The sequence below is a fragment of the Hippoglossus stenolepis genome, chromosome 1 (genome assembly GCF_022539355.2).
Source record: "Hippoglossus stenolepis isolate QCI-W04-F060 chromosome 1, HSTE1.2, whole genome shotgun sequence".
Lineage (NCBI taxonomy): Eukaryota > Metazoa > Chordata > Actinopteri > Pleuronectiformes > Pleuronectidae > Hippoglossus > Hippoglossus stenolepis.
In genome coordinates, this window is record NC_061483.1 from 13,137,925 (window position 1) to 13,162,226 (window position 24,302).

General features: G+C 42.0%; 3 protein-coding genes across 4 annotated transcripts in view; 1 reads left to right on the forward strand and 2 right to left on the reverse strand.

The window, feature by feature from the left end:
• Positions 1-329: 329 nt before the first annotated feature.
• On the reverse strand, positions 330-1,485 carry calca (calcitonin/calcitonin-related polypeptide, alpha). Its single transcript, XM_047340530.1, has 3 exons — positions 1,400-1,485; positions 983-1,108; positions 330-507 (listed from the first exon to the last, which is right to left on the reverse strand). Exons 1-3 carry the CDS (start codon positions 1,483-1,485, stop codon positions 330-332), a joined length of 390 nt encoding a protein of 129 aa, XP_047196486.1.
• A 7,259-nt stretch (positions 1,486-8,744) lies between these two features.
• LOC118107013 (vitamin D 25-hydroxylase) lies at positions 8,745-12,399 on the forward strand. The gene is made up of 5 exons (XM_035155615.1): positions 8,745-9,040; positions 9,447-9,588; positions 9,703-10,335; positions 10,461-10,790; positions 11,442-12,399. Exons 1-5 carry the CDS (start codon positions 8,804-8,806, stop codon positions 11,657-11,659), a joined length of 1,560 nt encoding a protein of 519 aa, XP_035011506.1. The 5' UTR covers positions 8,745-8,803; the 3' UTR covers positions 11,660-12,399.
• Positions 12,400-13,312: 913 nt separating this feature from the next.
• Positions 13,313-24,302, reverse strand: part of pde3b (phosphodiesterase 3B) — a 39,038-nt gene continuing 28,048 nt past the window's right edge. The window contains exons 5-16 of one of the 2 annotated variants that reach the window (XM_035153323.2): positions 23,852-23,952; positions 23,510-23,741; positions 23,288-23,379; positions 22,764-22,921; positions 22,103-22,237; positions 21,353-21,464; positions 21,107-21,220; positions 19,864-20,063; positions 17,964-18,167; positions 17,582-17,743; positions 16,419-16,671; positions 13,313-16,332 (exon numbers count right to left, since the gene is read on the reverse strand). In XM_035153323.2, coding sequence (XP_035009214.1) covers positions 16,118-16,332; positions 16,419-16,671; positions 17,582-17,743; positions 17,964-18,167; positions 19,864-20,063; positions 21,107-21,220; positions 21,353-21,464; positions 22,103-22,237; positions 22,764-22,921; positions 23,288-23,379; positions 23,510-23,741; positions 23,852-23,952 — 1,978 coding nt within the window. In that variant the 3' untranslated portion in view covers positions 13,313-16,117. Of the gene's footprint in view, positions 16,333-16,418; positions 16,672-17,581; positions 17,744-17,845; positions 18,168-19,863; positions 20,064-21,106; positions 21,221-21,352; positions 21,465-22,102; positions 22,238-22,763; positions 22,922-23,287; positions 23,380-23,509; positions 23,742-23,851; positions 23,953-24,302 lie in introns of those variants that run through there. The other variant, XR_004695125.1, reaches the window with a different exon arrangement.

The window sequence follows — 24,302 nt, forward strand, 5'->3', positions numbered from 1 at the left end:
TGTGTGCATTATAGACAGGCAGACTTACCATTTTCTTAATTTTCATATTCATGCATGTTTTAATTGTTGAATGAAATATATGCAGGTTTCATGTAAAGATGCATTCATTTTCTTTATTGTATTGTACAGAAATGCCAATTACACTTTAGTTGCTAATTCTTAGATCTGAATTCTCTGTCAGAATCTGATGTCAGCCAACAGAAAATAAAGCAATGATGTTTTGTAAGTTAGTCTGACGAACAGGACCCGCATGCATCAACAGTCTTGAGGATGGATGGAGCTGGATGAAAAAGCAGCTCAGACAGACGAAGAGCAGACGGGTGACAGCCTCAGTTGTACGAGCTGCCGTTGTTTTCATATTGCTCAGACAGACTTCTCTTCTTGCCCGGTGTCCCCGCTCCCACGTTGGTGCGGGGATATGTTTGCAGTTTGTGAATATCCTGGGAGAGTTTGCCCAGCACACAAGTGCTCAGGCCGGTGCAGCGCTTAGACATGGCTCTGTCCAGGCTGTCAGAGACGGAGACAAACATGCAGAAACAGACTTACAGTAGATGGGGCATGCAGATAAATATGATACATACACGTATGATGACTTTTCTCTAAAAATGTCATGCTTTTACATTTCAAAGTCATGCTAACAGATCCAGAAGATTTGTAGTTTTCATGCTGTACATTTCTAATGTATGTGTCTAATGTTTATCATGCACATTCTCTCGTGTTCTCTGATATCATGCTGTCTTTAGGACACTCTACTACAGACACATGAGTGAATATGAGTGAATACTGAATGAATGAATGAATGAAGTCCATGTATTGAGGGATTGTGGCAGAGAATAGATTTACATGAATTGCACTGTGTACCTTCATAATCAATACACACCAAAGTTGAAGCTGTTGGACTCATAAACAGAAGTGTGTTAATAAAGATGAAGATATTATATGGTATATAGACAGAATATAGGGAGATAGGTAAGAGCCATACCTGTTCCCATCAGCTGCTCGGGGGTCTTGCTCATCTGAAGTTATCTGCATCAACTCCTTGAAGGCTCTGAGAAAACTTTGAGCATCGTCGTTTGTTAGTGTGACTCCATCTGACATCAACTCGTTGCTAGATCTGGGAAGAAGAAAAAACTTTGAGTTGGATTGATCGCTCTGGTTCTACCACAGGATCGGTTTGAAAAAATGTCAAATGTTTACACATAAAAACAGCGGTAAAGAAAACAAAAACAATGTTTTGATGTGTTATAAGGATGTTACATAAAGACGTGATGAAGAACAAATCGTCCTCGGGACACTGAGGAAATTAAGGTCGTATAAATATCTTTGATTAGTTATGGTAAAAACTTTTTTTCAAATTACTGTTTATACTAATATTTATATGAGTTTTACAAGGTCTTACCTGGATGGAGCTGCCTGTGAGACGTATATCTGACAAATGATCAGCGCGTTGCCAAGAAGGAGAGTCCACAGCTTCAGCATTATCATGACTCCCTGTGGAAAACACACGGTATCAAACATGGTCATTTGCATTTTGCTTGTCCACAACATTTTGTGCCATTACACAGATTTTCTATCGACATTCATTCACATTTATAAATCCTCGGTCTCTGTCTCTGTCACATTCCAGACGTTATACAGGCAGGGAGAGAAGTTGTTAGTGATAAACTGATATTAGAGGCTTGATCAGCAACTAGCCCATTAGCAGACTTGGTTGATAGAACAGTATAAACCTCAGATAGTAAAATATCATCAAACCAGCAGAGAAGACTCTAGCCTGTGTTTACAACCAGTAGCACCAGTACAGTTACGAGATATTCAATTCTCACCTTCTTAAACAACCAGAGCATCATATCTATTATTTCTAACATCAACAGTCTAACTATAATCTAAACAAGCAGCGTTTTATCAATACTCACCATAAGATAACAAATCTTCTGCTGATGAAGAATTAAATGATGAGACTGTATCTGCTGAGCACCTCCACAGCACAGGGTTTTATATATGTTCCCCATGGGTTTGCGTATTAATCTAGTGAGCACTTGATGATCGTCTATTGGCCAGTCAGATACTTCACCACAAGCTGCGAGCCAATCAGAAGATCTAAGACACTCCCAGCGAGCCAATAAAAGAGCTTGTGTGTTTAGTACATGTAAATAATATCCATTCACAAAAAGCTGTAGAATCAGAAAGAGAATCTGTTTCAACACAATGAGACAGAAAACCGTCACTGACACTTTCACACAGTGACTGAGGGTCTAAATCCACCTGATGCCCCAGCGTGGATCATTGATGCTGCTCAGAGAACATGAAGACGATTCATCACTGCATCTGTTCTTAAAGTGAATCAATGAAATTTCAATGTGGCTTCATTTCATCATTACATGTTTAAGATGTACAGGGATAATGAGGGGCATGTATTCTACAGGTGGTCAGAACATACTCAGAGTGGGAAGAAATCTGTCGGGAGGGGATTCCCCTTGTTCAGGCTCATAATCAAACAGGGAACAGTTGTTCCACTGGGAGGACTGCTCCCTCACATGTTTCGGTGCACGTGCATCTGACAGTGCCGAACAAAAGAACATTGTTTTATATTTTATATATTTATTTATGGTCATTTCTGAGTTGGGTTTCAACACAACCAAGAGTTTAGAGGAGTTTAGGATCCAGTCCAGTCTGCAGAATAGTTTGATTATTCTCCTTTTCATGGTTTTTGTATGGTTGGATTAAATAATGCTTATTCTTTTATTATATTTTATCTCTGCCAAGGAGATGTTTTCACCCCTGTCGGTTTGTTGGTACTTACACAAAAACAACAGGACAGATTAGCACACAACTTGGTGGAAGGATGCAGTATGGGTAATAAAAGCAATCATTCAATTTTGGGGCTGTTTTGAATCAGAGGGCTTGAATCCACTTTTTGTTAACACTGCGAAATAGAGCGTTTTTGACATTTTCACAGATTTCCCAGGGAATTATTCTTGGTTCTTGATTAAATAAATCAGGCACATTTAGGGAACTGATATGTATCTATGAGTGATAACAATTTGGTGCAGCCTGATTGAACTGAAGGAGACTATGGAGTGCCATTCTAGTTTTATGTGTGGATGACATCACTGTGAGGGCTCCATGGATTCACTGGTGTTCATCCGGTGTTTCTGAGCTAATTACTGGGCTACTGGTCTCTGGCCATCTTCTAATTCCCCTTATGTAACCATATTGGATGATGTATCATAAAGCATCCTGCCTCCTGTTTTTTTATTTTCGCGTCACAAGGAAACTCATTAGAGTTGCAGGTCTCAGACAGATATGCACATGTGTATCTGGAGAAAGAGGTTTCAAATGCACACACACACACACAATGATCAATATGAATAGTCTTTTTCTCATTTGTGGAACTTGCCGAGAAATTTTAATTCTATATATTTATCTTTTAGGTAACAATCTGAAGTTTGGAAATAATGGTGCAAATTTGCCAGTGCCACCATCACAAATCAAGCAGTTCAGATGCACCTTATTTTTAGTCTGAAGCAAAAGTTTTGGACTCGGAGCTGCTCCCACGCCTCAAATCACCACTGCCTGCTCTGACCCGCGACATGAGTTTGATGCAGAGAAATGACATTCCAAGGGGGAGAGCGTATTGTCAAGAACGCAATTAGCTCAGGCTGTTCGCATCCCCAAATTTTAGGCATGAATTGGTCTGGAAAAATAATTACAACACAGGAGAGCATTCATGACAGAGAGGGCAGCGCTATGCTCAGTGCGGCGCTCATCAGTGACAGTCTCCGCTGTGTCAGTGTGACCTCGTCTGTCTTGTTAGAGCTCCAGCATCTTTCTTGAGTGCAGAATTCTGCGAAAAGAAAACGTCAGAAAGAGAATTTCCCCCTCAAATCTATATCGTCACCTTGCGTTATTTGGACAGGCAGCCGGAATCTAGTACCAGCTGAAGCAGTGGAAAAGGGACAGAGTTTTGTGAAGCTTCCGGTCTGATGAGGACGTTTCTGCATCTTCAAACAGAACATTAGATTCAGGCTTGTGGATTTATACACATTAAATCCTCCAGCTCTCCATTAGGAAGCCAACTAAACCTAACCTAACATTTAAACAGCTGGCCAGTGGTTGCACAGGGATTACGGGACTTCTTGCTGCGCCTTTTAGTGTCATTATGCAGTTGGAAAAACAGAGGTTCTGGACAGCATTAGGGAAGGTCTCTTATTCGATTTTCCACATGCACTTGATGATTCCGCTTATTCAGATGGTAAATAATTTACTGTAGATCCACGGTCGTCAAGGGACCCACCCAAAACAAATAGTGTATGCACATGCCCCGCAGTATAGACAGACCGGAAGAACCCTCTTCATAATGTACAGGCTGATGCTGTTCCAGCACAGTAACAGCATTAAACCCCAGACACTGATCAGGACCAAATAAAATGAACCCAGAATAGAGTTTTGCTATATGACGACATACTGCATCCTGTGAGACAGTATTGATTTGTATAACATGTATATATGGTGGTGGCTTCTCTTCCAATATCTTTAGTAATATTACATCATTGTTATGGATTAAATATAAAATCTCCGGCACTGCCAATATTTGTTGAATAAACATAATTTGATCTAATTTCCTGGATTGGTCTGGCCACAGTTTTAATTCAATAGTTCCTCCAGTATTTTTTGTGGAACTTGCATTTGACATTAGAGAATATGAAAAACACAGGAGCCCACATTTCCCATAATGCAATTCAATATGTATTTCACTGGTCTCTTCCTGTCTCCTATAAAACAAAACATCCAAGCAAAGTCTGAAGTTTTTCTCCCCTGACTGAATAAAAAGATGGACGACATGACCGCTCCCCAAATGTGAAGCCAAATCATCTTCATTGCCCCCTGGTGGCTGAATGTTAGTGGACGGGTTGTGGCCTGAACTAAAACGTCAAAGTACACATTAAATACATTTTTCCCATAGAATATGTCTTTAATTTTAGGTAGTTCTCAACACACTGATGCAGGTGCAAGTGTTGGTGGTTTTGTTGGTTTTAATTTGTCTTAATGCTTTTTTTTTTTTAAATGGGGGGGAAACTGAATTGCGATTTTTCGAGCACAAGTATCGTCAGAACCTCGATACCACAGCTTCAGACCATGATCACTACCGCGGAGACTCTGACGCCAAAAGTGCAAGATGGCGGCGCCCTTTGGATATTTGTACAATGGGAGGAAGCGGAGTCCATCTTTACACACAGTCAATGGTTTGCACCACTCCAGGAGATGGAGGGATCTGCAGGAAAGATGTGGGGTTTGAATATTGCGGCTGATGAGTGTGCAGGAGAGTTTGAGGGGAGCAGGTATCTGAAGGCCACGCCCAGCTGGAAGAACACACACACAAAGACAGGACTGCCGTACCAACAGGGGACAAACCACACAGCAGAACCAATCAGGAAAGGGAAACACAGGAGAACATGGAGAATGCAGAGTTACGCTAACTGTTTTCATCTTGGGGTCTATAAGTAGGATAAATAAGTTAATATTAGTTAAAATGAATACCCTCCAGAGAAACACAATTTTTAAGTGTGTCTTTCAAATACTGGCAGAAGTTACTACATGAAATATTTTTTAAATAGATCTGATTCAGATTTGTTCTGAAACCATGCAGTTACAGGGACAGGAAACACTCCTGTTGCTGGTGTCTTGATTAACCTGACCACTAACAAGATGATGCAACAGTGAGATGTTCATTTGATTAAAATTGACAGATTGGTTTAATGCTTCCAGAACAGCTGATGAGTCTGGGGAGCTGGCAGGAAGCGAAGAAAGTCATTTGCAAGAATGTCCTCATTAGGTAGCCCTGACAAATCTGAATGACGGAGGGGGGGGAGAGGTCTGTCGAGGCCATTTGAGGCTTCGGAGACAGAAAAAAAATAATCTTCCAGCTGCCTCAGCAGGAAGGAACAGCTGGATAAACAACTTCACGCCTGATGAGGAGCCAGTCATGACCAACTGATGACACGGAAAAGTGGAGAGCACGGTTTTACAAAAGTGCAAATTGTTTAAAGTTTAAAAACCACCTCAGTGAGACGGTGATTCTTACCTGAGTTAAACTCTGTGCATTCTCCACTTCCATTATGGACAAGAAAAAAACTGTGTAGGCAGTGAAAAAAAGTGAGGAAATAAACAGCTGCTTTGTCTGCAAAATAGATCATTTAAAAATATTTATAAAATATTTTCTCATGTGCGTCTTTATTGATTTGTCAGATTATTCAAGCTTGATACCATTTTTTTCCCAACACTCAATCCTGGGGCGTCTGGATGAGCTCAGCTTTTTGGGCCACAAGACCAAAACGTCTCCCACAACCATGCACGTCTGGAATGTGGCTCATGCCTTAACCTTTGACCTCTGAATGTAGTGCATTAACATGTGGAGGTGAAGGAACCTACAGCCGCTTACTGGGGCAAAGTTTATTTGCTTAAAAACTAAAACAGGGTAAAACACAAAGGTGCTTTATGGGGACTCCTCAGATAATTATACCTCAATGGCAGAAAATTTCTCTCTGTTTTTTTTTGTTGTTTTGTTGTTATCCATTTACTTCCTGTAGAAAAAGAAAAAATAATACACAATCTAGCAATAATATTAAAGTAAAACATATATTGATACAAATATTGTTGTGATATAATGAAAAAATAATGAATAATAATTAAAAGTAGACAAATGCATTGTTAAAAAAGAGCCTATAAGCAAATATTACATAATAAACAAATACATTCCATGTTGAAATATTACAAAACGTAAAAATATATATTTCAATTTATAATTTTTGAAATCTGTAATGTTTTAATGGATAGTTCATGTTATTTTAAGACAACTTGATTATTTCGATTGTTAGAACTGCCAATATCCACGTTATTTATTAAAAAAAATACAAACAGATGTGGTTTATAAAATCAGCATGTTCCGAACTATCATTGTATCACGACAGGCTTCATCATCGCTTTGCACGTACACACATTAAAACTAAATCTGTTCAAAACACTGTTCCATCGTGTTCTCTTCTGCTTGTTGTTGGATTATTCAGAAATTGTTAAGTTTAAAATTGCAATCACGATATAAGCTCTTTGCTAAAGATCTTGCTGCCAAAATCCCAATTTTTTAAAAACACACTACCTTTGACAGATGCGTAGGTATGGCTGGTTCACAGTGAGGTGTATGTGTACAGACACATGATGGTTATATGTCCTTGCAGCCTACATGTATGGTGACAAACCGTGTGATAGGATTCTCCAGCGTCTGCAGCCATGTTATCAGAGAGGCTCTGATCACCTGTTCAGTGACCCCACATGATACTCGGCTCATCTGCCGCTCCGAGCCACCGTCACACCGTCAGCTGGTGACCGGCCGTCAGTCTCTCTCCAGTCTGACTTTGACACTTTTGTACTTTCTTATTCGTTTTATCTGCAGGAAAAGTTGTCTCCGAGCCGGGAATTGTTTGGTAACAGATAGTGTGTGACCTCCTCTCTTTGTGCTGCCTTGAACAAAAGTTGCTTTCACTGCTGCACTGATTCAACACGGTCAACACAATTCACACTTATATTTTAGAAGGTTAATGATATTTAGAAGTCCATAATTTTAGTATCAACTGATTTGAGTTTAATAGCCTGGTTGGATGCTGGGTGGATTCTTACCTTATTGCAAAATTATCATATTGATGTTCTCATCTCAGTCATCACTTGAGCCTGTAACAGTTAAATGAATATATGCTCTGTCTCCCTCATACAAAGCTAATCTGCATCCTGAAATCTGCTTTATGTTTGGTCAACTGAGATTTAACTTCGTCGCTGGCATTATCCCAAACTCCGTTTCCCAGAAATACTTGTTTAACCCAAAGTTCATGGTTCACGCAGCATACGTAACATTTAGGATGCACAGGCAAGGAATTAAATTAGATTCAAATTTGCATTGAAATATGAAAGTTACAAAAATGTAAGTTGGCAAAGTTTCCTGGAAACACAGTAACACGTGATCATGATTTCGAGCAATACACAGTATTTCACTGTGAATGATCAGAAGCCTGGGTCAAGAACCCACAGAGTTTTTAAGCTTATCTCTAGTCTGGTAGAAATTTGTATAAGAAAGAAAGTGTGCTCAGAATCTTTATTTTACCTTCATCCAATGAAACAATGACCACAAATAAAACTTTTTTGTGTATTTAGCAGTTTTACTTCTACATTGTATTTGAGTGATTTTCTTTGCACTGTTGAATTCCTCCAACAGAACTTTGTTGTTCATCCTTGTTCTTCTAACAGCAGCACATCAAGTGTTAACATCCACCTGAAACCCACACGAGCACTTTTGAACTTTAACGTGCTGCAGGATTTTCCATGTACTGCTTTTATAGGAAACACGCTTCCAGACTGTGTGTGCAATGTAGCAGGACCCCCACTCATGTAATATGATATATTTAAATCACACTGCAGCGTGTGTGTGTGTGTGTGTGTGTGTGTGTGTGTGTGTGTGTGTGTGCGCGCGCGCGGCTCCTGCAGGGCTGTGGTGCCCCAGCCCCCTCTGAGACTTTTTCTTTGGGTTAAAGGAACCAAAAACTCCACCAGCACCAAAAAATAATCCCCATCATTGATCGAGTGCAGAACAAAGTTCAGCAACAGTTAACTCCGACTTTCTGGCCAATCTTGGCTTTAGAGGCGGGGGATAGAAACATGATGATACATATGTGCAGCGTCGGTGTGAGGGAGAGCTGCAGTCAGCAGGGCTGTAGTCTGCAGGGGGAGACACGCCGCACGGTTCTGTGGGGGAAAGATGGTTTCGATCAAGTCGCCGTCTCTGGTGCCGGTGTCCGGGGCTCAGACTCTGCTCGCGGGGGTCTGCCTGGCCGTCGCCCTGCTCGCCTTCCTGCTGGTCCGGCAGCTCTTCAAGCAGAGGAGACCCCCGGGCTTCCCCCCCGGACCCTCTCCCATCCCTGTCATAGGAAACATACTGTCCCTGGCCACCGAGCCGCACGTCTTCCTCAAGAAGCAGAGTGAAGTTCATGGACAGGTAACACACGCACACACACATGCACACACATACAGACACACGCACGCACGCACACACTGCAGGGAAGGAACAATAGAGGCTCGCCCTTACATCAGGCGGTCTACTTTCTTGCAGGAGAATATCTTGCTCCCAAAAAAGTAAAGCTCCCTCCTCAAAATAAACACACATCTAGGGACAAAGTGTTCAGTTTGATAACATTGTACCTTTTAGAATTTAACATGATGCAAAGATGGAGACTGTCCTGTTAAATGTCCTGAAAGTTTAATTAACCCACATCCTCCTCCTGGCTCATGAAACCCCTTAATGTTGCAGCGTGTCTGTAATTGTGAAATATACAGATGTCGGGGGGTGTGAGTGTGTGTGAGGAACTAAAGCAGAAGCGCTTACATCACTGTGTTCTTTCCAGATTTTCAGTATTGACCTGGGAGGCATCCTGACTGTGGTGTTGAATGGATATGATTGTGTGAAGGAGTGTCTTTACCATCAGAGTGAGGTGTTTGCTGATCGCCCGTCGTTGCCGTTATTCAAGAAAATGACCAAAATGGGCGGTAAGACGTCATGATGTGATCACAGCGCAATTACATGACAGTTCAAATTATTTAATTGTCAGGAGTTTTTTATCTGTATTTTATGTGTTTGTTTTCCTTCTCCGCCATTCACAGGCCTTCTGAACTCTAAATATGGCAAAGGCTGGATCGAACACCGTAAACTGGCGTGCAACTCTTTCCGTTACTTTGGCAGTGGCCAGAGGCAGTTCGAGAAGAAGATCTCCGAGGAGTGCATGTTCTTCGTCGACGCCATCGACAAGCACAAGGGGAAGCCCTTCAACCCCAAACACCTTGTGACCAACGCCGTGTCCAACATCACCAACCTGATCATCTTCGGACAACGCTTCACCTACGACGACCGCAACTTCCAGCACATGATCGAGCTCTTCAGCGAGAACGTGGAGTTAGCAGTGAGCGGCTGGGCCCTTCTCTACAACGCCTTCCCGTGGATTGAGTATTTGCCGTTTGGAAAACACCAGAAGCTGTTCCGCAACGCTGCGGAGGTTTATGATTTCTTACTGCAGGTGATACAGACTTTCTCTCAGGGCAGGGTGCCACATGTACCTCGACACTATGTCGACGCTTATTTGGATGAGTTGGAACAGAATGTAGGAGACCCCAGTTCCTCTTTTTCCTACGAGAACCTCATCTATTCAGTTGGCGAGCTCATAATTGCTGGAACAGAGACCACAACCAACACCCTGCGCTGGGCCATGCTGTACATGGCCCTCTACCCCAACATCCAAGGTCAGTTGTAGTCGAAGCATCGTCCCGGTATGAGAATATGTCATAGAGTACAAAAGAGATGTGTTTTGTTTAATGGTAACGTCATGTGAATAAATGCCTAATGGTGCCTGTTTTTCTCCGATAAGAGAGGGTGCACAGTGAGATCGACAGCGTTCTCTCCAACGGGAGGGCGCCCACGCTGGAGGACAAGCAGAAGATGCCCTTCGTGGACGCCGTTCTGCACGAGGTCCTTCGCTTCTGCAACATCGTGCCGCTTGGTATTTTCCGCGCCACCACCCAGGATGCAAATGTCAAGGGGTACTCGATTCCTAAAGGCACCATGGTGATTACGAACCTCTACTCGGTGCACTTTGATGAGAAGTACTGGAACGACCCCGGCGTTTTCTTACCGCAGAGGTTTCTGGACAGCAATGGCAACTTTGTGAAGCGCGAGGCCTTCCTTCCCTTCTCCTTGGGTTAGTCTCTTTATGTTTCCCTACAACTGCAAAACTACTGCTCTGTCTATCATCTACAGCTTTTAACAAGATTTTATAAAGGGTCTTTTCTCTAAAACATTCTTTCCACATAGTCTAAATGTAAATTTCAGATAAGTTCTTGTGTGTGTTTCCTCATAAAAAGTTTCTGTTGTCATTTAGAGTTAATCACAGGACATTGCAATAGAGCACAAACTCCCAGAACCCACTATCATCAATTAAGACCCATTTTAGACTAGAATGGCCGTCAGTGGTGCACAAACCTCCAACAAGGTCCAACATTCAGAATCCAGATTTTTCTTTGGATCTGTACTGAGTTGCACACACTCATAAATATCAAACGCCCTTTGTTTCCATCAAGATGTACAAATTAAATGTTCTCTCAATGTTTAAGAAAGTGAAAACAAAATCCTCACCATCACTTAACCGGTTCTTTCTTGGGTCATGTCCCACCCCTACACAACATTTCATGGAAATCAGTTGAGTAGTTTTTGTGTAATCCTGCTGCCAAACTAACACAGATGAAAAAATGACCTTCTTTGCAGATGTAATTACCCACAATCCAAATGAGCCTGATATTGTGTGACTGTGCATTTTCTATGGGTCTATATAAAAGTCTCTCTTTTTATTTAGGGAAGCGTTGCTGCTTAGGTGAACAACTGGCCCGGATGGAGATGTTCCTCTTTTTCACCACTTTGCTGCAGAGGTTTCACCTCCAGTTCCCTCCAGGAATCGTCCCCAGCCTCACTCCCAAACTGGGCATGACCCTACAGCCCAAACCCTACTCCATCTGTGCCGTCCGCAGACAACAGAGAGTCCCGTCCCCTGGAGACACTCCTTACCACAAGTAGGCAGGCAGGCATCTATAACAGCTTGTCAGGCTGTTAAAGACACGTTTACTATTTTGCACAGCAATGCAACCACATGATACGGGTGCATCAAACTGTATCGCTGGAGTGTAAATGTCCAGATCCGGTGTATCTTTCCAAAGCGACCAAGGTGGCTCTACAGCCGAGCACATGATCCAGTTTATTCAGGTACTGTTAAATTCTCTTACTGAGCAGGATGCATGTTTGCACAATGCCTTTGCAGCAGCAGGGGAGGTGATGAGACTCTGTGGTGAGAGGACATCCGAGGAACACAAGTGTGCTATTGATTCAGAGCTCTATAGCTGGGGAGATGAAATGTCTATGAACCTTGGTGCTGCAGCGATGGGTTTGGTATCAATGATTGACAGTAAGTACACCCACTGTGGTTCAAAGGCCTGCCTTCTTGGGACAGCTTCAGGTCAGACAGATGACACCACGAATTCGTACGTGTGGGGCGCAACAGGACGAACACACTTTCCAGGAAAGTTCTGGACACTGTACTGGGGCTGGACGAGGGCCAAGATTTACGTCACCTGGACTGACTCTGACCCCGTCTCCAGGGAGAGAACTCGGTGGAAAGTCTTTCTCTTAGAAATGCAACGCTGGTGGATTTCTAATAACTGACGATGCAACACTGATTTCTTCTAAATGGTGCTGAGCAGTACTAACAAAGTACTGTTGTATGTGTTAAGGTTAACTTTTGTTTGTCTTTTTTTGTAATGTTGGTGTTTACTTTTTGTGTCAATTCATAAAGTCTTTGTTAAGATACTGAGAACGTGTCTTTTTACACTGAACTACACCTAAATTGCTAACACTCTGAAATGAACAAAGATTACTGTAATATTAACTTATATATATATATATATATCACTAATGTTTGATATATTTCTGTAAAGCAGGATTCTGTTGATGGGAGCATTTAGACTGAACCAAACCCCGAAAAGTTTTGGGCCATAAAACCATAGACTGTTCATGAAGATGGACAACACGTCTCCACTTCAGCCCAATGTCCAGAAATATAGTCAAAATATCCCGGACACAAACGCTGCCATTTTGCACCAATGACGGCATTTGGGAGTTAGATTCTGTGCAGCAGTGAGCAGGTTCTTCCGATACATGCCCTCAGCCAATCACGAGTCAGTCTCAGCTGTCTGACTGTTCCATCCACTAACACGACCTGTACCGCAGCCAGCCACCAGGCGGCGATCTAGACACTTGGCTTCACTTTTGAGGAGCGGTCATGCTGTCCATCTTTATATACGGTCTACGCATAAAAGCAAAACAAAGTGCTCAAAGACTCTAAAACGCTGTCTGCTGCTGCTGAAAGGAAAGTGTAAAGTTTACATTAGACATAAAGATTCGATCTTGTTCATACAAAAAAAAAAATTAATATATATATATATATATATATCAGCAGCTTTTACGTGTCGGCAGCACAGCAACATTAGGGAGAGGGAGACGTCACACTCGGCTCTGAGCAGACATCTAATAAGCTAATAACTGAAACCTGTGTGTGTTTGTACTACAAGTGTATTTCTTCTCCGGTTTACTTCGAGTGGTATGGAGGAAAAACACAAAGCGGTGTTAAATAAAACAAACACACAAAGACCAATAAAAAAACCCAATGAGAGCTGCTTTAGGGATGGTGTTTTATGACAGCTATAAATAACAACAAAAATCAGTTGCCCCCACAATGTAGATAAAGGGTGAATGGTTACATTGGACAAACGTACATATATCGATGCTACATAAGGGAAACAACCATTCATAGATGTATTTATGACACAATCATTAGAGGACACCGTGGTTTGACAGACTGCACAGTGAGAAGCCAACAGAATTCTACAACTTAATGAGCCTGAAACATGTCGGGTCGGGGGCTACCCAGGCTTTATGATCCAGCGTGGGTCCGTGTGAACAAACAGAATGTGTACGGCTCTGACCTGAGTTCAACTCCGACTCCTGCCACTGTCCCTTTAAACCCAGTGGACCATTTGACTCAATGTGCTTCTCTTGTGTGAACGGCACCGGAGCCCGGAGAGAAACTTTTGCCGAATCAGCGAATCACAGCCCAGGAAACTACTGCATGTAGGTAAAGTTTGGCACTAGTTGGGTCGACAGCGATAGAGGGAGGGAGATGATGGAGAATACAAGAGTGGTTATGATACAGAACAGGGAGAGGCTGAGAGTGAGTGACGAATCAGAACTCAAAAACCCGACAGTTCCACACCTGTGAAGAGACGCAGGTTCAAAACTCTGGAAACACAACGGCAATTACAGGATCTCCATGTACAATATGTCAGCTGCATGTAGAAAACAGATGCATTCATTTGATTATTTTAAAAAATATATATAATTTATATGCACATACTCTTTTGTACAGCGGCTAAACACTTGTTTGGTATTAAAATGTGCACACCGTTATCTACTTTTTCGTCTTTAAATATCACTATCTTGATTTACACTGCTATACTTAACGTTCTCTCCAGAGATTATGATTTAATAAGGTGGGGGGGAAAAAGGCAACAATTCCACCTTCCCTTTCATAAAAACGTCTTTTTCTAGTGGAATGCCAAGAGTTCTGAGAGAATAAAATAGAGAACTAGTAGTTTTTTAAACCTTTGTCATAAAATATAGATATGTATGAACAAAACCAAAGTGAAATGAAACCCTGGATCCCTTCTTTACACACTGGCCGAGTTATGGGTTCGGTAACAAAACTCAAAATATAAAGGAAATGAGGAGATGGGAGATGGGTGAGCTCTCAGTTTGTCTGAATGTCAGCGTCTGCTGGCTCAGCGAAACACAGACACCCAAACGTTGTGTTTGTTTAAAAACAACGCAGGGAGCGTTGAACTAAGAAAACCTTACTTGCCCCGTACTGTGATAGAGCAACGTTGTGCAGATGTGTTGTGTTGCTGCAGGAGAGAGACATTTGCAGTCTGCCAACGATCGAGATAAGCTTCTTTTTTTTTTTTCTCCAGTGAGGTGGTAAAAAGTTTACGCAGACAGTGTACGAATGGCCAGGAGACAGCACATACTGTATGCTCCTCTGTCACAGAGGATTTGAATTGCTTGGATTGGTTCGTAATCAAGTTGCTCATCGAGATATTACAAACTACTTTAGTCACCCAGATGTTTTTAATTCTCTTTGTGAATTTTTCATATTAATGACACAAATTCTTGCAAAATAATTATTCAACTTTGCATGAATCCTGAGTAACCTTTAAAAAAATACTTAGAATCAAAAAGAGGAAAGTGAAGAATCCATTCATTGAGACAGCACTCCTGGTCTGAATGCAACATGTTAAAACACCAGAGGACATCTCACTGGTTAGAAACCAACCATTATTGAAAGGACACAAAGACACACACACAAATTACATACTAAAATAATTAAAAATGTGCTCTCTTTCTCCCAACTCATTCGCTCCATCACATTCCCACCGAAAACATATTCACGCACACACACAGACAAAATGAAGCGAGGGGAGTTAAAGGGTCAAAAAAGGGACAAAAAAATAAAAGACAGGTGGTACACATGAGTAAAAGCATCAAAAATGATGCAGATATAATGCTAATAATCAGTCAACATTTCAATAATGTCTCTGTGACTGAGTCTTATACAGTGTTTCGTGTCGCCAGCAAGAAGAGAGAACTACACAAGCCTAGGCTCTGGGCCAAAATGGACTCAGTAAAGGTTCAGACAGGCACATTTGATATATATATATATATATATATATATATATTAATATATATATATATATATATTCATGTATGTATATATATATATAATTCAAAAATAAACCTGACACTGAGGCTGAAACAGTCTCAGTCTCTCGTCTTTCTCCGTGTTTGGACTGTTCACTTTGGTAAAGGGTATCCATCACTCGATGATGTCGCTCGCTTCATTATTTTTCCTCTACCTTTCGTTTCTTAAATAGACGGGAATTGTTTTGTACCTAAGGGAGGTGTAAGCGCTTTGCATTCAAGGCAGCATCACAGCCAGGTGACCATGGGGTCGACGCTGGACCCCGTCCGCTCTCTTCCTCCGCACCGTCCTCCTCAGTTCTGGTGCTTTTTTCCCCCCTCTCTTTCTTTCTGGGTGCACTCGACTCTCCATGGGGGTGAAAGTGCATAGGAGTTTGGCTCCCACCGTTGCAGCAAGGATCCGCTCACAGTAGTAAGGCCTTTTTGTTTCTCCAAGATCAATGTGACTGCTTAAGTCTGCACAGTGAATCTTTAAATGTGTGTGTGTGAGGGAGAGAGAGAGAGAGAGAGAGAGAGAGAGAGAAAAGTGTGTTTTATGTGCATTTGTCAAATGTCTGTGTGTGTTCCTCATGTCTGTGTTCATGTCGGTGAAAGGCAGGTGGTCGAGGGACTCGTGCCTCTCGTCATCTTCTTTTTTCACGCGTCTCTGTTCTTTACTTCTTCCTCCTGCTACTGACGCTCGTCTCCCTCCTCCTCCTCCTGGATGACCTGGATGTCGTCTGACGGGGAGACAGGCAGGCTGGCGGGCAGGCTGTCCGGCGGCTGCTGTTTGCCGAGCTCTTTGCTCTTCTCCTCCTCGTCGATGATCTTCTTCCACACCTTGTGGTTCTCCGTCAAGTGCTGCATGATGCTGCAGAACAACCTGCGGTGGCTCTTCTTCCTTTCTACAATGAGCACATGGCAGAAAAGAAATTATTAAGCAAACTCTAGATTGTAAACACTGTTTTCAAAACAAGGGTTTAAATCTTACTTGGTGCGAGCTCATCTTCTAGCTCATCTTCCTCGTCTTCATCCGTGTCTGTGTCCACCTGCCCCTCATCGTCGTCTTCATCTGATCCCGCCTCATTGATCCAGTGGCCGGGGAGAAGGCCAGCAGCATCGTAGGAGTTACAAAGTGGTCCAACAATATGGGTGATGAAGGACTCCTGCAGCTTGGCCAGCTGCGGGGAGGAGCGATCCATGAAGGGGCTGATGGGTAATCCCAGCTGAGCCTCGTCGTCGCCCTACGGATCACAAACGAGGATTACGGATGAGAACTTTTTCCACAGAGACAGAAATCTTCAGTGATTCAGAATGACATCAGTTGTGTGAATCACATTCTCAATTCTCTCTCACTCGCTCTACTTCTTCTAATCAGCTGACTGTCGGTAATCCAATCAGATATGGCCATGACCTCAATAACCCATTCATGCCAAAACTTCAAATGTGTTCTCTCTGTCAGTCATTGCAGTGATTCGCTGCGATCTTCCCCTCAGTGTCCTGGTCACGTCATCTCATCTCGTTCAGATTCTTAACACTCTCTGCCCCCCCTCCAACCACGACTAGTGTCTAGACACGGGGGCTTTCCTCAGCTACACACAGCATCACCCATCACGACGGGTCTAAGCGCCAAATAGACTCATTTATATCACATCACTTCTCACCGTGCACACATTGCATTTAATTTTCAAGTGAAGTTTCTCCTCATTGACCTGATTTTTGTTTTGTTTTATTTTCCGCTTCTGTTTTGAGGAAAAACTATTTTCCAATAAGAAACAAAGACCGGTGAAATGAACTGAGCTGAAAAATCCAAAATTTTAGACAGATTTTTCCCACTAGTCATCTTATTATTGTTATGCATTTTAAATATGTGACTTTATAGGGATATACTACAAAGGGATTAGCAAACGTCACCAATATTATTAATCTATGACCTTGTTTATTGTATTTGTGACCTTGATTATATATATTCTGTAAATGTGTTCTGTCTGAAGGTGTTTGTGGTTGGACTGGATTATTTTAGGGTATAAATGATGATACCCTTGTTTAAGGTTTTGCTTTTTACTCAGGTCTCAAGAAAATACAATATAAGGATATAAAGAAACGATCTTTGTTAATGTAATCCACTCAGCAGTGTTAGCATGCAGTCTGTACCTGCTCATAAAACTCATTGACAATTCCCTCTGTCCACTTGAGATGCAGGTCACGGACTTTGGCGGGTCCATTGATGTCTGCCAGCTTAATACACACTTGGCACACCAGCAGTCGGTCATTCTCATTGGTCCAGTCGATTCCTGGACTGTTCACATCGTTCACCTGTGAACAAACAAAGATGACGTTTTATTGCAACAGGTCAAATGTTATCGTTTTTTCTATCTGCATTCAGAATGCTGCGTGTCCAACTAAATTTCAACGTACCATCCTGCTAATATTTCAATCAAAAAAACTTTGCCAGAAATTAGAGGATCAATAAATAGATAATTATCTATTCTGATCATAAAACTCTGCAAACAGTAAAGATTTCTTCATCTCAGACCTTGGCATTGAACTCAGCCAGGAAGTCAAAGTGCTTCTTGAGGTCTGTGGCCAGTATGGCCTCGATGACAAGGAAGCGGAAACGCTTGAACTCCACGTGATCCAGGTTGACCAAGAAGTTGAACTCGGGCTGGGAGAGGTAGAGGCTCCAGGCAGAAGCAGCGTGGTGGTTCTCCAGCACTGAGCGGTCGTTGTACAGCACTGCCTGCAGCGCACGAGAGGGAAAAGAGCAGAGTGGTGACAGAGGGAAAGATGACACACTAAGAAGATTCCTTCAACCTCCTCTAAAATGTCAGTAATGGATTTGCTTACATAATGGGACTGCATACGCGTTACACAATTTGAGATGGTTTCAAAAATAGCAAGCACTAAGCAAATGAGATAAAAGGGGGCATGAGGGTATTGGTTATGAAAGTAGAAATGCAACAGGCTCTAGTGCTGGTTACAGAGACACCAACGATCCTTTCAGCAGACACATGGTGGTTGTCAACATCATTAACAATCAATAGGTTCAGGGTTCCCTATCCTTTCTTTTAACCCACTTTCCTGGGACTTACAAAACCCAGACAGTGTGAGCGTTATCACTGGGCATGTTGTGAAAATACAATATTTAAACAGAGGCACCCAGTTAACCTTTTCACCCCCATTAACATGGCCCACCACAATGAGCGGGAGAGAGGGAAGGGAGGGGATTACAGACTATGGTGCTCTGCAGGAGAGACACTGCGTGCTGAAAAGGCCACTAGTTTATATTAATATTATTTTATTATGGCCTGGCTTATCATTATAAAGCATGTAAACCTTCATTTAGAACGTGATCCTGTGTTTCTGAAAACATGAATGATAGTGGCATTAACATCTGTCCTGGCATCACCAGTAGACAGCTCCAAGTACAGATGTGAAGGTTCTTTGAGGACACATTGGAGATCGGATTAGGGCAAAAAATGATATATCAATATAAATATTTTCATACCAGTTGATATCAATAAAAATCAAGATAAAAGTCAGATTATTATTGATTTTAAGTTTCAAGACTGATTTTTGATCCTGAGTGAAGGTTTTGGTTTTAAACTCTTCTAAATGAGCAGAGATTGATAAACAGCTAAACATTTTGCACAACCGAGGTAGATCAATAGTGAGTTATACCTCCTCACTGTGCTTTTATATTGATGTATATTTCAATGGGGTCTCCGACCTCAATGGTAGTGTGGCCTGAAACGCCACATTTGTTTAGCTGTGTGAACGCTCGTGTCCTGGGCCACAATGACCGATGGTCTATTTACCCGACGTCCTCTGAACTGCTACAGTTTTATTAGGAAAAGATAATATAACTTGTATTTGTGGCCACTGGCACAATATCAACACTGACTATATCAAATGAGTAAACACAGCGGACCAGTATGTCAAAGTTAGAAGAAACAAGCAAAACAAGCCAACATCACATGGTCTCCTACATAAATGACTTATGTCTGTATGTTTGCATTAGTGAGCGGCTCTGGACCGTCTGAACCTGTCGAAGCCCCAGAGAAAACAAACGAGCTCCACCCGGACCTGAGAGGTATTCTGTTTTTTGTGTTCGAACATTACAGGCACGTTTGGTGTTAAAAGATCTAGTAGATAGGCCAGCCAAAGTGACTGGACCCAACCTAACCCCAATATCATTTCAATATTTTGTGTCCACGTGGGTAACAACACACTAATTTGCCTGTAGAGTAGAAGAGAGATCCGATTACAGCTCATGAGGAGACACATTCTAATGTCAGGTGTGACCTGACAACAGCTGTCCACTTGTGGATGTTAATTCCAGTTCTAAACAGGGCCCATGGGTCACTGTGAGCTCAAATAAGTTTGTTGAATCAATCTAACAGGATTTTCAAATACTAATAAATACTGTGGGTTACCTGAGGTGCATTAGTGGCTACTAGAAAGGCATTTGTGCGACCAGGGTGGTCATAGTCGTGCATTGCAGCTGCTACATAAAGGGCCATGAGCTCCAGGGCAGGTATGTTCCAGGCCAGGCAGCCATAGCTGTCGTCTGAAATGGAGGAGCTCTTGGAGGAGGCATAGGATATCCTGCCAGGAGAGATCCCACTATCTGAATCTGGAACATGACAGCAAACAAGATGGACGTCACTGAATGTCTCACTGACTGAAAATTAAGTGTAGATCTATGGTGTCTTTGTAGAAGCAGGTTAGAAGAGCAGTTCTTTCCATAATTAAGCAGAAAAATCCAATGTTGAATTTCGTCTCTCTCTCTCTCTCTCTCTCTCTCTCTCTCTCTCTCTCTCTCTCTCTCTCTCTCTCTCTCTCTCTCTCTCTCTCTCTCTCTCTCTCTCTCTCTCTCTCTCTCTCTCTCTCTCTCTCTCTCTCTCTCTCTCTCTCTCTCTCTCATATATCACTGCCATGTTCTCATCTCCTTCTCTCTATGGTCCCTTATCAAATGACAGCTGCTGTGGCAGCCTCAGTGGGAGACATCAGTGGATAAGCCTCAGATCATTTCTAATAGAGATAAAATATCAGCAGAGACAAGCACGAGAATCTCTGCTTTTTAAACCCAGCCATCTGTGTTCTGTCGAAAAAAGGCCTCATCCCGTAAAAAAGAGAATAATAGTATAAGTCACAAACACAATCAGTTAGAATTAAGAGATTTCTGACATCAGGAAGTGGGCGAATAATGGAGTCGTAGTCTATGCACTTTCAAACAAGAGCAATTAGCCGGAAAGGATAATGAGTGCACACTTTAATGCAAGTTCTATCTACTTTTTCTCTTTTTTAATGATAATGATAGGAAGTGATATTGTTTTATTTTTAGGAGCAAAATATATTAAAAAAATTCACCTAATCAGAAATTTCTTTGTAGGATTATTTTGTGAATATTGCCCAACATGGGGCAACAACACGGAAGAGGTAGCAACCAGAGATAGATAATATTGCTAATTGATAATTACTAATCAATGCACATTCACCCACCTCATACACTGACTGCTTCCACAGGTTTTTCATTAGGTAAAACAAAATGTCCTTCGACTAATTTGGGACACTATTTTCCAAGCCTGACATATTTATTAACTTTTTACACTCTGAGGAAATCACAGGGAACAACTCTACAAACTGAAACAACAATTTGATATCACTGTTGTTTACCTGTGTCGCTTCCTGTCACATGCTCACTGTGGATCTGCTGGAACCCAGGGATTGGTCGAGTGGTCAGGTACCAGACAGCATGTAGCACATCAGTAGCATGAACGCGGTTGTGATCTGTGTGTTTTTAACCACAATAAGTTTGAATTAGTTTATTGTACCATGCATAACAGCAATGATTTTAAATTTTAAATTATTGGTCATAAAAAAAAAGACTTAATTCCTTCAAAAATACACATGAACACTCACAGGGAATGTCCCTGTAGCCATTCTCCAGAGCAAAGAAGTACGACATGAACTCCCTCACCGGGATCTTGAAAATTTCAAACAGACATGTATCCTGGAAAAGAGTGTACGTCACCTGAGGAAACACAAGAGAGCTTTACTGTTACACCAGTCAGAATAGAGAACAGCTCCATCACTGATATTCAGTGGAACATTAAAATAACTATTAAATATATATCGTTAATATATTAATAAATATAATATCACTTACTGGACTTTGTAAAAAAAATTATAACTGAATTATTAGGGCCCGAGCACCGAACAGTAGGAGACAGTGGGATTACTATTGAAATTGTAAGGATTATTATTATTATTATTTTTTTTTTTCAGACAAATGAATTGGCTTTTTGAGGGCTTTAATTGTATATTTATATTTTCAATGCTGTTTATCTGTGGCTCGACTCTTATTTAAACAAAGTGTCTGTTGGGAGCCTTTAGGAAACTGTACTCCTGCTGATGAGCTCATTATTGAGTCCACACCACCTCTACCTGCATACTGTTACAATCCAGTGCATTCTTCTTGTTCTAACCCTTTATCAGCACTGCACTTGTGACACTTGTAGTTACTAAAATTACAAAAGTTGGTAGGTCACACAAATCCTGACAGATAGTCATTAAAATCGTTCAGGTTCAGTATATCTCACTGGACAGAACTATTTGCTTTTTATAGAGATTTAATACTACAGCTACAGGAGATGATGGTTTCATACTAACATAGCTAAGTATGCTTCCATTCTTCCCTCCCGTTCTGTCCACCAGGTCAAAGATCTGGAAGTTCCAAGTGTTCATCCTCTCCATGAGAGCCTCGTGGTCCTCCAGCATAGGATCCAACCTGAACTCCCGCTCACCCTGAAGACGATCAGAACATGCACGAATTGTGGAGATTAATATAAATATAACTTCCACTGACGCAGAATGATTTGAACATGAGAGAACACATATTATGCCGAATATTGAAACAGTCTAGCAGAGACTGCACTGCCTGAAGCATATCTGGAAAATATAGTACATGCTAAGCATGTGGCACAGCTTGAAAGTTGGTCTGTTGAATAAAGTGGGATTGTGCAGATTATTATCAGATGACTATAGAAAGCTAAACATGACGCATTGATCAATTAATTTAAATGATTGTGGGTTCAACTCTCAAAGTGACCACAAGTCATATTGTCCATGAATACAATACTGAACCCCTGTATTCCAAGTCATGATAAAAGTATGAGCTAAAATGGCGGAAATGCCACAATGGCAGGTGGGTCTGATTTGGTCATTTATGTGGAGGCAAAGAACAAATAACATGCATATAGAATAACTGCCCCACGTGTTGTGCTGCAACAGAAGATCATTGCGTGAGCAGAAGCTGTCTGATAAAGCACACCTCTGATTCCTGAGTCTGCTGGTCTGTGCTTGAGCTCTTCTCCTTCTGGTCTGTCTGCCCCTGGTTCCCTGCAACATCTGGCCTCCCGTCTCCAGACGTGTCCACCTCCAGGCTCTCCTCCCTGATCAGGGGCTCACCGCCAAAGTCCAGATCACATCCTGCACAGTGAAGGGGAGAGTATATGGATACATGCACATCATGTTCCGTTCATTTACTTTTTAAATGAGCTTTTGGTAGTGGAATTACTTGTATATAGTAAAGATGTGCAAGTCTATCTATTCCAACCCAAGATCCATGGTTTTCCTGATTACAGGCACATGCAGAGTAAAAAAATCAAGTAGTAATGCCAACTAACATGACTGCACCCATATCATTTCAGAATTTTAGCCTTTGCCTCTGAATGTTTGTGTGTTTCAACTTTCTTTATAGTTGGATCCAGCCCAGAGCAGCATTAACCCCCTGAACTGCTTATAGAATACCAAAGCCACCACTCTTCTCCACTGTATAATGTGCATGAAATGTACCTGAGCGCCTGCGCTGAGCCTCACTGCTGAATGATTGATGAGATTCCCCTGCATCACTGCTGGAAACTCCTTTGAGCATCTGACGCCCGCAGCTGAAACGGACAGACACGACAAACTCAGACAAGATCAGCTGCTGCATCTATCCATGTATAACAACCGGTAACTAAAGGAGTGGAAAAAATATGAATCAGTCAAATGACACTTCAAATCAGCAGTTCTTGCCTGGTGCAGAGGGGGAAGGTGGCGCCACGGAAAGCCTGCTGGAAATCAGGTGAGCTGAGGGTGTAGCTCAGGGGTTTGTGCAGGTTCAGACTGACGCTCGGCTTTGTCAGGAAGTCGGCAGTGTCGGGGAACTCCACGGGCGACCGTGTGACGAGGGACAATGAAGAGCCCGTACCTACTGCAGGGGGACTGTGGCTTGGTGAGGTGACTGGGCTCAGGCTTGGAGATGCGCCTGGAGAGGATGGAGGGAGTTCAGGAAAAGAGAGAGGAACATTTTCAGTCAAAATATGAACAATTAACCAACATGTAGCATCTGTGGGAAACTTTACAGTCATGTCTCACCGGCTCTCCTCGACCCTGCGTGGTATGTGAGGGTAACAGAGGAAGACCTCTGCTTGGGAATGGTAAGCAGGTTTGCACTGGGCCCATTGGACAGACCTGAGCTGGAGCACAAAACACACATATTCAAATAACTTAACTTTACACAGTTTCTATTCTTTAAAAGCTGTCTTGCAATTAGATGTTTTGCATAATTTGGTGCATTAAACACTTCAGTCCACAGCTGTACTATTGTTGGATATATCAGTCCTACAACACCTCGTAAACAAAAAGTGTATGACGATGTTAAAGTCCAAAGGAGCTCTTCAGACAACATTACCAGTCCTGTGCTGCCATCCTGTGGAGAAGCATATACACTGCACCTCCGTGTCGGCAACACAAGTATGTTGTCCAAATAAATTAAAACTGTGTATAAGAGTTGTTTACAGTCACTAAAGAAATCAGATATTATGTC